Source organism: Castanea sativa, chromosome 7 (assembly GCF_040712315.1).
Source record: "Castanea sativa cultivar Marrone di Chiusa Pesio chromosome 7, ASM4071231v1".
NCBI lineage: Eukaryota > Viridiplantae > Streptophyta > Magnoliopsida > Fagales > Fagaceae > Castanea > Castanea sativa.
Genome location: NC_134019.1, coordinates 41,581,524 through 41,597,606, shown reverse-complemented (window position 1 = coordinate 41,597,606; position 16,083 = coordinate 41,581,524). Strand labels below are relative to the sequence as shown.

The 16,083-nt window shown below is 35.0% G+C and overlaps 1 protein-coding gene across 3 annotated transcripts; it reads right to left on the bottom strand.

Annotated features, from left to right (window-relative positions):
- Window positions 1-5,531: 5,531 nt before the first annotated feature.
- On the bottom strand, window positions 5,532-11,085 carry LOC142643582 (uncharacterized). Of its 3 annotated transcripts, XR_012845890.1 has the most exons (5): window positions 9,562-11,085; window positions 9,402-9,448; window positions 9,206-9,290; window positions 9,019-9,106; window positions 5,548-5,681 (listed from the first exon to the last, which is right to left on the bottom strand). XR_012845890.1 is itself a non-coding variant. In XM_075818269.1 (4 exons), exons 1-3 carry the CDS (start codon window positions 10,751-10,753, stop codon window positions 9,020-9,022), a joined length of 1,524 nt encoding a protein of 507 aa, XP_075674384.1. In that variant the 5' UTR covers window positions 10,754-11,080; the 3' UTR covers window positions 5,548-5,681; window position 9,019. The 3 variants fall into 3 exon arrangements, 2 of the variants coding, with proteins under 2 accessions (XP_075674385.1, XP_075674384.1); XM_075818269.1 differs by having other exon boundaries at window positions 9,402-11,080; XM_075818270.1 differs by lacking the exon at window positions 9,019-9,106 and having other exon boundaries at window positions 5,532-5,681; window positions 9,402-11,078.
- Window positions 11,086-16,083: the final 4,998 nt, after the last annotated feature.

Below are 16,083 nucleotides of genomic sequence, written 5' to 3'. Positions count from 1 at the left end.
TAGAACTTGCCACATTATTATTATTTTTCTTAAACAAAATTATTTAACTTTTTTTAAAAACTAGAATTTGTACCTGAATTCTTATGCCACTCCTCTCTTCTCTTTGGTTCTCTATTCTATGACTCCTCTTTTTCTCTCTTTGGCCTTTTCTCTAACCCTAAAATTTAGATGATTTCTTTAACTTTAACAACATCGAACAACAATCAACACCCCTTAATCTGCCACCTCCTTTGATGTAATCCATGAATTCCCAAAAACCAAACAACCATTGTGGAGCTAATCTTTTATCATCATGTTCAATTGCCTCTATCACAAACCCCACTTTCAGATCCCATTCAATACCACAATCAGCCTAAACATCCCCAAAATCTAAGGACTTGTAACAATCACAAGCCCCAACAATCATTCCAAAGCTTAGTAGCCCTGAGCCTCCATAAGCTACTAAACTTCAAAATAATCATAGTTAGAAGGAAGTTTCAGTATTTAGTTGTGTTTAATGGATAATAATCTTGATTTAGTTTTGTGAATTTGATCCTGTTTTGTGGAGATTTATTTCTTATTTTTTGTAATTTATTTAGGCGTGCATTGATACGAAATAAAAAATTTCCAATGGGTTATTTCTCTGTTATTGACTTATTTCTGCTAGGTTCCAAGGGATTCATGGATGCTGGGTTGGTATACCAAGGAATGGTAGATTTGTGGTTGAGTTAACGGTGAGGTGGGAGTGGAAGGTAGTCGGAGGATCAAGGGTTTGAGATTGTTGGGAGTGAGTGATCCAGTTTGAATTGGTGAGAGGAGTGTGGGGTGAAAATTGTGAAGTGTAGTCTGTTATTGAATTTGTGTTGTGTTATTGTGGTAGACCCACTAGGCAACTTAAACTAGGTGTCATACTTGGGCTTAAGAGATGTCTTATATTTGTATACATTCGTTTCATCAATAAAATTATAAAATTATAAAACATCTAATATTTTAAAATAAACATAGACCAATTGAATTGGTTTGTATTTTTCTTCAACTCTCATGCCTTTAGTTGTTAGTGAATTAGCCTAACCTTATGCATTTTATGATGCAACCCCATACTCATATTTTTTGTTGCATAATCTCTATTTCATAAGATGCAGCATGCTAATACCAACCTGAGTTTGGTTGGAAATGTCTTCTTGCAATTCTAATTTTCTAAATCATCTTCCTTTTTTATTCCCATTTTATTCTCCTTTTCCCCATTTCTTTTAAGTGGCATTCAACTTTTATCCAAGCACTATTAGAAAGTCATCATAGATAGGATAGTAAATTTGTTTGTCAAAAGAGGATCAAGGATTCATAAATTTGCTTTGTTAGTCTAGAATGGAGGTCTTTTTTTCTTCTTCTTCTTCTTCTTTTTTTTTTTTTTTTTTTTTTGCAAGTAGAAACATTTTTTACTCTTAGGGCTGCAAATTTCATTGCTTTTACTACTTTTTGTAATAGTTTACAACAAACACTTGAATACATAATCATTTCAATCTATATAGAGTAGCAACATCATTAAGATAGTGCAAGATATCCATTTTGCTAATATGTGTAAGCTTGAATGTAGAGGGATTAAAACTTAAATATCTCAGTTGGAAACAACACCTGAACATACTAATTGAACTACAAGACTTTTGGTAGGATGAAGTATTTTTAAAAACTATGATTATGGATTTATAGAACTTACTCATTAAACCATTCAAATTCAATGTTCAAGTACTCAAATATTAGGGAATTTATCTTACAACTTCTATCAATCTAGGGGAAGATGTAAAAGAAAAAAAAAATGAAGTTGAGCATTTTTCCACATTCAATTATGGTGTGTGTATATATATATATATATATATATATATATATATATATATAATTTATTTATTTGGTTAGAACTCATTATTTTATTAAAATAAACAAAAAAAATGATTCAATTATGTTCTACTTTGTCTAAACAAAATTTAGTTTAATTATGTTACTTTTTTCTACAAATTTTCTAATATCAATTTATATATCATGTTACTCGTTTGACTAGTATAATATAAAATTGAAACGTTTGACTTTTTGTTAATCATTCTTTATTGTGCCATATGGCTACATAAATTAATGCCACGTATATATTTCAAAGCTAAGTATTTCCCTAATTGCTCAATCATGGATGAGGATGTCGAGATTGGAGGTTCCTATACTTGGCAAAGCATTTTGAAGGCTAGGAATGTGGTTGGTCTAGGTTCTACTTTGCGTATAGGTGATGGTCAGAAAGTTAAAATTCAGGGTGATTCATGGTTACCAGAGGGTAAGGTCATATCCCCTCAGAAAAGCCTGCCACTCAATGCTCGAGTCTGTGCTCTTATGGATGACGAAGGTCCAGGTTGGTTGGAGGACATGATTTCTATTGAATTCCTACCTCATGAAGCAAAGTCTATTCTGAGTTTGCCCCTAAGTAACAGATGCATCCCAGATAAGCTAATATGGCAAGGAACAACCCAAGGAAATTAAACGACTAGCTATGCCTATAAATTGCTTTTGGCCAAAGAGGCTTCCTTGCAACCAGGTATGTCTAATCCAGCAACCCATTCGGTGTTTTGGAACAATATTTGGGGTCTGAAGGTCCCGGCCAAAGTCAAGCATTTTATTTGGAGGGCATTTAATGAGTCCTTACCCACCAAAAAGAACTTGTTTAGAAGACACATCACCAAAAATGCCACTTGTGATATTTGCAACTTGGAGCTGGAAGATTCAGTGCATGCCATTTGGGGATGTTAGATGGTCAGGGAAATATGGTGGGAGGGTAAATTTTGTTGGTCTCGCCTTCTAGAAAAATTTGCAACATTCAGTGACTTATTCATGGGTATTCTAAAGATTGGAGAGCTAAACCTTGTTGAGTGTTTCGCCATGATTGGTTGGAGCATATGGCATAAGAGAAATGCTATCTCGTTGCAGCAAGCTTCACTGCCATACTCCCAGGTTTATTCCACTGTCATGTCTAGCCTACTTGAGTTCTTTGTTGTTATGGATTCTCAGCACGCCCCCAAATCTATTGCTCGGCCAAACAGTGGTATCCCCCTCTGCCTTCTTGTTATAAGGAAAATTTTGAGGACATCTCAGCAGTAGGTATCAGAGTCATTATTTGGGACAGTGAAGGGCAGGTCACTGGGGCTTTGTCAGAAAAAAGTAATTTGCCTCTATCAGTTGATGAAATGGAAGCTCTTGCTTGTTGAAGAGCTATAGCCTTTGCATCTGAAATAGGTCCCCAAGACGTGGTTTTCGAGAAAGACGTTGAGATGATCACTAAGGGTCCGTTTGGATACCGCTTATTTTGCTAAAAACTGAAAACAATAAAAAAATAATAAAAAAGTTACTGTTCATGCGCTTGACACTGTTCATAAGCCTAAAAGCGCTGTTCATGGACAATGAACAATGCAAGAGTATCAGAGTCAAATTATGAGGAAAATTTTGAGGACATCTCAGCAACAAGTATCAGAGTCATTATTCGGGACAGTGAAGGGCAGGTCACTGGGGCTTTGTTAGAAAAAAGTAATCTGCCTCTATCAGTTGATGAAATGGAAGCTCTTGCTTGTTGAAGAGCTATAGCCTTTGCATCTGAAATAGGTCCCCAAGATGTGGTTTTCGAGAAAGACGTTGAGATGATTATTAAGGGTCCGTTTGGATATCAATTATTTTGCCGAAAACTAAAAACAATAAAAAAATAATAAAAAAGTCACTGTTCATGCGCTTGACACTGTTTATAAGCCTAAACACACTGTTTATGGACAATGAACAGTGCAAGAGGCGCTGTCCAGGGGAAAAAAAAAAAAAAACGCAAATGCAAAAACGCAAAATCCAAACGCATACTAAGTCTCTAATTTCAAATGGGGTTTGTTTGTCTCGCCCATTTTGGTCACCTCATCGAAGATTCATGGGTTGCTACTTCAAGTTTGAGAACTGTTGCTTTTAATCATGTATGTAGGATTGGCAATTCAGTTACTGACAAGTTAGCAAAAAAAGGTAAATTTTTGTATGCACCTTAGTATTGGTTAGAGCATATCCCAGTTGATGTCTCTCTTCTTGTAACGAAAGCCAGAAGTTTTCTGTTTTCATAATAAAACTCCCTGTTAGATTTCTCAAAAAAAGAAAAAAATCTTGGCAAGAGTTGCACATTTTTTAGATCATTGTTTTTTATTAGATCAAACGGTGAAAAAACACTCATGCGCAAGTCATTATTGTTCTCTAAAAATTAGTGATTTAAAAGTGTTAACTCTTCTTATTAAAGGAAAAATATAGCATTAACTCTTTGCTTTTCACGCCATCATCTTCTTCCCCTCTCTCTTTCTCCCATTGTCTTCTTGCTCTCGTTCAAAAAAATCATAAGGGAGCAAGACATATGTTGGCTGTATATGGAGGAAATTTTTTAAATACTCTGGGAGTACAATAAATGCATACTCCCCCTCCCATATGAATTGTAGATCCTACCATGAATTTAATTAATAAAACTCTAGTTATGTGAGAGGGGAGAGTATATATTTATGATATTCTGAGAGTATCCAATAATTATGTTGTAGAGGTTATTTTGAAGTAAATAACACAGTGGATGCTGTAGAGGTTATTAACACCTCAAAAGCACTAGCCTATTTTTCCATAAACCATGATGGATGGTTTGTGTATATTGATGGCAGAGAGCCAATCCAACCAAAATAACCAAGCCTAAATCATATTTAATGACCATTTATAAAAAACAAAAAAAAAACAAAGGTGCTGGTAGCGGCAAGAAAGCTACAACAACCGATGTTACATTGACCACCTGATTCCATTTAGTTAACAACTTCTACAAACTTGAAAGCACAAAGAATTGAAATTAAGAATCATTTATAACAGATGAAATTATACCTTGCATTAGCTTGCAACTGGTTTGCCAATTAAGCTACAATAAGAATGCAAGAATCCTCTGCTACAATTAAAAAGCTCAAACATCAATTTACCATTGTTGTGAGAACCAAAGAATCTTAGCTGTATAAAAATCACATTATATTCTTCAATTAAAGCACATCGCACAGTGCCAATTCCAAGTTTCCAATCCAGTTTATGATTTTATTGGGGACAACCAACGTAGAATGAGCATGCACCTTAAATTAATCTTAGGAGAAAAAAGACCAGATCCACAAATATTTATAGTGCATGCAGCCTAATCTAATGGCAGAGGTTTCTAATCTAAACAAAACTTTGCTGTTTAAGAAAGAAAAATACAAAAATAGATGAAGGCACTTATCTAAACAAAAGATAGAAAATGACGGCTAATAGAATATTACTGGTGTAAGATTTTTCTCACCTAAGCTTCTATTTTCACTTGAAGATTAAACAAAGAAAAAATAATTCTAGAATAAAACATACATCACGCATATAAATAAATTGATGCACACCCAAAGAAGAGGGGGAAAAACATCTTGAAGTATTGAGCATAGACAATGTAGATAATTGAATTGAGCAGGCAGACCATGACTATACTACATGAAGCAAAATATATAATTTACAAACATGAAAAATGAACATTGTTCCTGCCATCCTTGTGCCTATGTTTATATTTCTGCATTTCCTGCCCAACCTCACCATCTCCCCTTCTTCTCTTTCTCCTCCTCCTCCTCTTCTCCTTCTTCCTTTCCTTCTAAGCCTCTACTCTCTCTCTTGAGCTTCAGAGTACAAAAGAAAAACAATCATTTTGGGATGAGCTAAACAAGTAGTCAAGAAAAAAAGCATTATCAAGCAAATTCCTTGATTCCCTAACTCCAAAGACGTAAGCCTTAGCAACATGTATTGTCAACAGTTTCATAAATATTCCTTAATTTAAAAATAACAACATATGCTTCCTTTTCTGAGTATGCATTCCCTCTTAAACAATATTCATTATTCAGTTTTCTCCCTGTCACCTCTGAATGATATTTTTGCAATCAACTAAATAGTTTCCAAAAACTCCTTAAGCATAACCATCTCTTGATTTAGGACTAGTTACTATTACTTCAAATTCAAGAAGATCAACTGTACAACTTTCTGCCATTATTCATGCTATGAACAAAAAAGCTATAAAAGCATAGAGTTCATGGTAATATTTAAAACTGAGAATTCTATCATTAATTGTTACATTATGTTACTACTCTTAATGGTTTGTCTAATTAGGGCCGCTCACCCACGTTTTACCAGTGAAATTTCCTATAAATGTCACCTAGATTCTCATCAGTTATTGTTCTTTTTTCTGCTTACAACAAGTGGGGAGGGGGCATTCGAACCCAAGTTCTCCCATGGGAATGATCCGATAGTGTCATTGAACCACAAGACTCTGGTCTCATTAATTACTCCATAAAGAATACATGCAATTACACACAATATTATTATTATATTCTTTGAATGCTGATTTCAAAAGAAGAATTTTTGAAATGGCTATAAATCATCGTTCGTCTATTTTGGTGGTTACAGAGACGAGAGTGGGTGGAGATAGAGCAGTGAAAATAATAGAGGGATTGCCTTTTGATGGGTTTATAACTATGGATACTATTGGCGATGCTGGAGGATTATGGATTCTTTGGAAAACAGAAGATGTTGAAGTGCTTCCCTTATCTTCCACGGAGCAGGAGATTCATGCATCTGTTAAGGTACGTTCTTCTAATTTTACCTGGCTTATTTCTGCAATTTATGCTAGTCGTAGGTTAGTGGAAAGAAGAATTTATGGGTAACCTTAAAACTATGGCTCATCTCCACAACTTACCTTGGCTCATGTTGGGTGACTTTAATGAAGTATTGTGTGGGAAGGATAAATTTGGGGGGAATCAAGTTAATTTGAACAGAGCCCTAGAGTTTAAGGAATGCTTGGATGAATGCAATATGCTGGATTTGGGCTTTGCGGGTCCTAAGTTTACTTGGACAAATTGTAGGCCAATTTCTAATCTTATTTTGGAAAGAATAGATAGATGTTTTGCTAACCCTGTTTGGCGTCTTCTTTACCCAGAAGCCATAATGACACACCTACCTAGAACTTTCTCGGATCACTGTCTAGCTCTAATTGAGTTGTGTAGGGCTACTATGAATCATTTGAATAAGCCCTTTCATTTCCAAATGATGTGGCTTCTGCATTAGGATTTTTCGAGTGTAGTGCAGCAAGCTTGGACAGAGAATAGAATTTTGAAGGAAGCAATTTTGGATTTTATTGATAGAGTCAGAAGGTGGAATACAGAAGTATTTTGGAATTTATTTGCAAGAAAAAGGAGGGTGTTAGCTAGATTGAATGGTGCTAAAAAAGCCTTAGCTAATCATTCTAATGAGTTTATTTTGGAGTTAGAAAATCAGTTAATTTTGGAGTATTCCCTAATTCTTTTGCAAGAAGAGGAGTTTTGGGCGCTTAAATCCAGACTTAATGCAACTACTTGTGGGGATCGAAACCTTTCCTTTTTTCATGTCTCTACTTTAGTGAGGCGACATAGAAATAAGATAAGATGTGTTAAGGATGATTCTGGGAATTGGCTGACTGGGGAGGATGAAATTAAGGAACATATTAGGGCTGGTTTTAAGAAGCTATATACCACGGAGAATAATTTATCCTCCATGACTTTGGATGTCTCTAATTTCTCTTGTTGTTTTCTGGAAGAGGAAGGTAGAGACAAAATTGATGGTGTAGTGACAGATGAGGAGATCAGATTGGGTTTATGGGCTCTCAAGCCTTTTAAGGCTCCAGAACCCAACGAGCTTCATGCAGGCTTTTATCAACACTTCTGGCCAGATGTTAAGAATTCTGTATGTATGGAGATTAAACAAATTTTTGCTTGAGGAGTTGTGCCGAGCTATCTAAATGAGACATTAATCTCCTTGATTCCCAAATGCCAAAATCCAGAGTCTTTGAACAACTACAGGCCCATTAGCTTATGTAATTCCGTTTATAAAAAGATTATAATTGGTCACATCAGACCCCATCTTAGCAAGTTAATTTCGCCAATGCAAACGACCTTTGTTCCTGGCCATAGGGGCACTAATAATGTTCTTATCACTCAAGAGTTGTTCTATGCTTTAGATAGGAAGAAAGGAAAAATTGGCTACATGGTTGTAAAGTTGGATTTGGAAAAAGCATATAATCGTTTGGAAAGGAACTTCATCCATAGAGTGCTTCAAGCCTTCCATTTTCCCCCAAAGTTATCAAGGATTATCATGGGCTTTGTCACGTCTACAAGCACTTCCATTTTGGTTAATGGGGGTGCCTTGGAGTCCTTTGAACCAACGAGGGGCATAAGACAAGGGGATCCTTTGTTCTCGTATCTTTTTATTTTATGCATGGAATATTTGGGACACCTCATTGAACAAAAATGTGTGGATGGTGATTGGGTCACTTTGAAGGCTTCAAAGAATAACTTGGACTTCTCCCATCTTATTTTTGCGGATGATATCATCCCATTCAGCAAAGTGGATCCTCGTGCTTGTGATGCAATGATGAAAGTGCTAGAGAAATTTTGTTCTGAAGCTGGACAAAGAATCAGCCAGGACAAATCATGGGTATATTTTTCTTTGAATGTCAATGATGAGTTGAAAGAGGAAGTGTGTGATGCCCCAATTTGATTGATTTTGTGATGTGTGTGGGTGTGTGATGAGTCCCATATCGGGTATTTACTGGGTAGATCTGGATTTTATTAACAACTATAAAGAGCCTTAATTGTGACTAATCCTTTTGAGGTATAGTGCAGATGTGGCTAACGCTTTTCCTTGGGTCGTTACATATGATATCAGAGTCGGCCCAGTAACCCCGTGTGGGCTCAGAGACATTACTCCACAAATTTGGTCCTAACGAGGACGTTAGGGATTTAAGTGGGGGAGATTGTGATGCCCCAATTTGATTGACTGTGTGATGTGTGTAGGTGTGTGATGAGTCCCATATCGGATATTTATTAGGTAGATCTGGATTTTATTAACAACTGTAAGGAGTTTCAATTGTAACTACCCTTTGTTGATTTAGTTAACTTGCTTGTATCTGATGTAAATAGTCAGTCTGACCTTAGACTTGTAGCCACAACATTGGTCTCTGTGGCCAGTTTGTAATGTTGCTATGGGTTGTTTTGTTCTTTATAATCAAGCCTTTTAACTGAAAAAAAAAAAAAAAAAAAAAAAAAAAAAAAAAAAAAATTGACAACTGTCATCTTTTTTATAAAGTGCGTGCATAAGAACATTGAATAAAGAATACCTGCATACTCAATATATCCTTAGAAAACCAGAACTCCCCAATTCGATATGTAAAACGGGACGGACCATTGCTCTGTGTTTTGCCACTAGTACAAAGAATAATTATAAAAAAATGAGAAGAATAATATATGGGCGTGTCACGTGTGTGGCATGGCATAAGAGATGAAAGGGATATAAAGAGAAAAGAGAAAACCTACATAATCATGCAGTCCAGAAATTGTAAACAGGAATCCAACAAGTATTTCTGAACGGAAAGAATGGTTGTATTACTCGCTTCACCATAGAGGTCAAATATGAGACAATTAAGATAATAATGAGGTCTGTGGTAGGAAAACAACAGAAGGCAGAATTTCGAACCAGCTAAGTGGAGAAAACCAGGACCGGTTGGAAGGAAATCTTCACCCTCAATTAAAATGGATCTAATATTGACCTTTCTCCGAGTCCACCCTCTCGAATATACATTATATCCGTAGATAAATATCATATCAGTGTACTCAGTTAGGAGGGTAGTCCAATAAAGAGTAGTAGAAACAACTTGAGCTCTTTTACACTGAACTTCTTCTGCCCATGAAAGGTGAGCCTCATTAAACACATGATTCCAAGAGCGAGATATCACATCATAAGCAATGTAATGACCCTTCGCATTAGAATCTCCTCCAAGTACTGGCGGCCCATTTATTATGATCTGATTCTCGCCTTTAAAATTCGAGTGTGCGAAAATGACATCCATGTCGATCTTGCTATAAGTTGGGGGGTTTGGCAAGGTTTCCCAGGTACGCAGTTTGGGGTCATAAACCTCCATCCAGCCAGAGAAAGTATCTTTGGGTTGCAACCAACCCAAACCGCCGCCAAAAACATATAGCTTACCATCAACAACAATGGTCTGAGGGTTTTGTCTACGATATTTCATGGATGGACCACGTTCCCAACCCTTGTCAGGACATTTAAGGTTGAGCATCCAGACGTCGGTAGTGGGGATATAGCCGACTATATTGAGAGGGTTGTCATGGGGGAGTGTGTAATTTTCGTACACATCTGCAATAGTTGAAGCTGAGAAATCAGGGTCAAGGCCACCAACAGAATATAGATGGTCGTCTAACACAGCGTAGTAGCGAGAGGGGTAAGGTCCCGGCGGCCCGTCTTCGGCGACTTTGGAAACCGGGCTGATCTTCTTTGGGGTGAAGCTGAAGCTGCTGCTGTTGTTTTTGGTGGTGATTTTCTTTTTCTTCACTCCCTTAATATGGTTCAGTATAGAAGGAGGAGGAGGTGGAGGTGGACTTTGAATAAAGTATGAAAGAGGTGGACAGGCTTCGGGGTCTGGGATCTTGATCGTAAAAACCATGGCTTCATCCGACTCGCTTGTTGTACAGAAAGCGATGTCAAACTCACCATCAACAACATCTACCTTCCCCCAACTTTTCAGCAGCTCCTCCCCCACCTCCCACTCAGCCTCCGCTTCTAGAGGATTTAGTTTCAGTTCACAATTCAAAACAGACTGACCCGCCCTAGTATTGGTATTCGATTGACAAGGCAAAAGAGAGTACTCCATTGAGACAAAACAAAAGAGACGGCTAAGAGTTTGGATTAGAGAGATTGAAAGGGTTAGGGTTAGTTTTTCTCAAATCAGTTGAATCCAATAGATCAAACACAAATCAACCCATCAAAGCCAATCTACAGTCACCACCCACAGCCCAGAAATCGAATCTGAATAGATCCACAACCCACCACTAACACCGATAGCTCACCACCACCACCACCACCAAGCACCACCAAAAATCAACCAAAAATGAGGAGATTGGAGTTTAATCGGTGCGAAAATGAGTTTGAGGCAAATATTGGGTTGAACAACGAAAAGATGGAGATCTCAAAACGGGACAGATGGCCTCCAAGATCCGCCGCCACCTTCACCGCCACAACCTCAGCCATCATAATCCACCGCCACAACCTCAGCCACGGTCACCATAAACAACTACACCGGAGAGAGAGCAGAGTAGATGTTTGTGAGAATATAGAAGAAAGAAGATAGAGAAGAAAGGTGTCTGTGAGAAGAGAGAGAGAGAGAAGAGAGAATCGAATTTAATAAGAGTGGAGAGAGAAATTAACAGCTTTATTTTGATAAAAAACAGGGAAGTCTTTGTTGAAGCTAACAAGTTGGTTAATTGCTTTTTTGCTGTTACAACAGTAAAGGGAAACATTTTTTAGAAAGGAAGGTAGATTTTTTAGAGAAAAAAAACTTTTATTTTCGGGTTTAAAAATAAAAATTTTTTTTTTTTTTTTTTTTTTTTTTTTTTTTTTTTTTAAGAAAGAGCATTTTAAAAGAAAAGGAAAGCTTTTTAAAAAGTTTTTTTTTTTTTTTCTCTTGAGAAAGAGTTTTGTTTTTGAAAATAACTTTTGAAAAGGGAATAAAGCTTTTTGAAAAATTATTTTCTTTTGGAAAAGCATGCTATAGAGATTTGTTCGTCCAAGCTATTAAATCATGGCAACATTATTTATTAGAAAAAGTAAAAAAAAAAAAAGAAAGTAAATAAGTGGTATAGACTAGAAAATAAAGTGCAATAAAATAAAAACAAGTAAATAAAGTTGTTAGGAATTTAAATGACAAGGGAAAGTAAAGGTTCATTAAAAAAGTTTTTATTTTTTATTTTTTTTAGAGAATCTTCTTAAATAAGCTTTAATTTATTTCAAGCCTTATGGGTCATTTGTCAAAAAAGAGATGGAAGTTCAAAACCATCAACCATCCTTTGAGACAACATATCCATATTGTGCTTTACTTAAGGTTTAAAGCTTAATTAAAAAGAATAGACAGAAAATATTTTTTAGGTGATGAGATAGTAATAGACGTGTGTCTGGAGAGAGAGAGAGAGAGAGAGAGAGAGAGAGAGAGAGAGAGAGAGAGAGAGAGAGAGAGAGAGAGAGAGAGAGAGAAATAAAAGGTGCAAAAATAAAAGGGGAGTAGATAGCAAAATGTAAATGGGATGACAATAAAATAAAGGGGAGGGGATGAACATGAGAAATAAAATGTGCAATAAATAAAAGGGAAGTGGGGATGAGCAAAATGTAAATGGGATGACAATAAAATAAAGGGGAGGGGGATGAACGTTAAAATAAATGGGATGACAATAAAGTAAAGGGGGTGGAGAATGAACAATAAAATAATTGGGATGACAAGATAAATAGATGAACAAAATATAAAAGGTTCCTAGATGACTAGTGTAGGAGCCCAAAAATGCTAGGCCAACTTAGAATAGTGGAATTAGATTTTATAGGCCCAGTGCAATCAATTTGTTAGGGTATGGACTTGCAAGGTCAACTTTAATGCTTTATTATGATCAAATTATAAGGTTAGTGGAGTTAGGGCTTTGAGAATAGTAAAAGAAGTACGAAATATGGGAATAACACTTCCTCGAGTCTGGCCGAGGAGGCAATGTTCAAGTTCCTAACACAAGGTGATGTTCTTAAGTTTCCGTTCTTTTCTTCCAATGTTTCCTCCCTTTCCTTGGAGGGATTCTTTTCCTTTATATAGTCCTTTGGATTTCATCATAGCCTTCCACTTGTACAGGGAGGGGCCTTCTTTTGGATGCTTGTCCCATTAGGGCTGTGCTGGAGGTGATAAATTGTGTTGCAAGCTGTGAGACCACTGTTTAGGGGTCACTCCTTTATTAATGCAGCCATCTGAGTTAGTACAGTGCATTAAATGTGAAGGTGATGATTACTTTATCTAGATATTTCCTTTCTTCTTTGCTCACACATTTCTTCCACCTTCCTCGGTTTCTTTTCTTCTGGTACCATTAGTTTGCTTGGGAATTCGGTTCATTCGGATCACTTCGGTTCATTTTGGTCCATTTCGATATATTTTTGTGTACTTACATAATGGGGAAAGACATGTTTGGGTTGAAAGCACCTAGTCTAAGTGAGAGTCTTTCTAAATATAAATGCTATGAATATACAAATGTAATCTTTAGGGCAGTTATTTATTTGTTTTAACGTCATAACTTTTAAATGAATTGCATGAGGTTAATTATACATTAAAGCAAAATAATTTCTCAAAAAAAAAAAAGCAAAATGAATTTATATACATATGTAGTTATGTATAATTTTTATTTAAATAAATTATTCATTATTTTGAAAAAGATTATTATGATAATCAAAACTCATATCAAACTTATATTGAATATGTATAATTTATTCTCTAAATTTTCTTGGAGAGAGAGAGAGAGAGAGAGAGAGAGAGAGAGAGAGAGAGAGAGAGAGAGAGAGAGAGACTACTTGTGATGGGGAACTAAAAAAAACAACACTAAAATGTAAGAACCCAAAATAGAGTTTTGAAAATCAAAATGATTCATCGATATAAAGTAGAGTTGCAAGAAAAAATAAAAAATCAAGAGAAAGAGAATAACCACTTTTTCAAAAGAGATTGTGAGAGAGAATAATAAGAAATTTATAGGAAATGATATGAGAAGAAAAAAAAAAAACACCAAATTATCTAAGTCATGTTATGTAATAAAAAGACATTATATTCTACTATCTTTATAATGCAACATAACAACATCTATGAAGTCAAAGAGAATAAAAAAGGTAACAACTTAAAAACACCAAACTTAATCACATCAGCTCAAAGTAGAATTTCCAAATAATACAAAAATTCATCAACCTAAAGTAGAGATGCAAGAAAAATATTAAAAAATCCACCTAAAATGAAAAAAATATGAGAGAGAAATAACCTTTTGTGTGTGAAAAATGAGAGAGGCAAGAGAGAGAAATAACATTTTATATGTGAACAATTATGAATAGAATAGAAAGATAATTTTAAATTTATAGTAAGAGGAGGGGAATAAGAATAAAATAAAATAAAAGAAGATAAAGGGATAGAGGAAAAGTGATATTAAAGTAGATAGTAATGGAGAGATAAAAAGGTAAAAGGGAGAGGGAAAGTTAGAAAAAGTATAACAATAAGTTGGGAGGTTAATAAGGAAAAAAACAAGAATTAAAAATAAGAGAGAAAATGTTGAAAATGGATGAATGGCGTGACCATTGATGTGGCTTAATAGGAACGTAATAACAATAGATGCTACGCTTCAGTTTTTAAATGTATATAGATATAAATTGGGCACAAATATGAGTTAGTATACTATCATAACAATTTTGGTCACAATTTATCTGTGTGACGAGTTATAAATGGTGAGAAAAAAATGATAGGTCCATAATTTCACCACTCATAAGTCGTCACGTGTACAAATTATGAGAAAGTTGTGTAAATAATCATGGTTTTATAGTTGAGAAGTGCTACATCCATAACATTTTCACAGCACTTTTGAAACAAATCCTAAGTGGCATGTTGTTACAAGTTTTTAATTTGAATCTACCACTGGAATTACTTTTTTTTTCATAGTAACTACTTGTAACAACCTACCACTAAAGATTTATTGTAAAAATGTTGTGGACGTAGCATTAAAAGTTACTCAACAAATATATTAGGAGTTTTTTTTTAGTAACGAGCATGGTCTTTAGACCCGGACTGTTCACAAAACCAATAAGGGGAGAGGTTTAAGGTTTTTAGGTCGGACCGAGGTTTGACCAAGATCGAACCGCGATGTTGTCATAATTACTTTATTAATCAATTAAATATAAGTATAGATATTAAATTTATAAAATTATCATAACTGATTGTTGTATATATGGGGAAAATTAATTGATTTTCAAGCATATTTAAAGTAAGAAAGTTAATAAAAAAATAATAAAGCGTGAAAAAATTCATTAAAATTTATAATTAATTTTTGAAGTATAAAAGTATGAATATATTTTATACTCCATTTTAGAGATGGCTAATTAAAATATATAATATAATGAAATATTATGAATATTAGTTATAATATAAAGTAAAAGTTATATTGAAAGTTTATTTAATTCGGTGGTATGAAATTTTGTTAAGTTTACTTAAATTATATTGAGTTTCCACTTGGAGTTTTAACACTTCAGTGTAGCTTAGTGGTTAGCTTTAATCTTAGCCCAAGTTCTAATCTTGGTAAGTGCAGAGACAGAAAAGGGGAACTACTTCAGTACGTTGAAAGATAAAAAGTGAACAAGAAGAGAAAAAACCCAGCATGAAGAAGAAAAGAAAGAAAGAAAGAAAAGAGAAAAAAAGAAAGAAGAAAGAAGAAGAAAGCATCAGACTTCAGTACGTTGGAAGATAAAAAGTGAACCAGGAAAAGAGAAATGAGAAAGAAATAAAGAAGAAAAAAGAAAAAGAAAAAAGAAACGAAACTAAGAGCAAAAACCCTTCGTGAAGAAGAAAAGAAAGAAAGAAAGAAAGAAAGAAAAGAGAAAAACCCTTCGTGAAGAAGCTGAAAGTGTAAGACTTCAGTATGTTGGAAGATAAAAGGTGAACAAAAAAAAGAGAAAAAGTGTGGTGGAGCACATGTGTGGTCAGATCATGTGTCCCACACTTCACCAAATATTTACGAAAATGATATGTTAGTTTCCTTGATTGGGAAATTCCTAAAATTTGTTCTCAATTCTCGTCACTCTATCTTTATTAAAAAAAGAAGAGAAAACCCAGCATGAAGATCACTCTATCTATATAAAAAAAAAGAAGAGAAAACCCAGCGTGAAGAAGAAAAGAAAGAAAGAAAGAAAAGAGAAAGAAGAAAGCATCAACAAGAAAAAATGTGGTGGAGCACATGTGTGGTCTGACTGTGGTAGGAGAAGAAACCAGAGTAAAGAAGAAAGAAAGAAAAAAAAGAATCTAAACACCCTCTAATTGATTGGTGTAAGAGAGTGGGTTCTTTCAGAGACAAAAAAAGGGGACTTTTTGGCTAGAAAGAAAGCTTGGAAACCTCATATGGCCTTTCTATATGCATTTTCTAAAGTCGACTACTATTG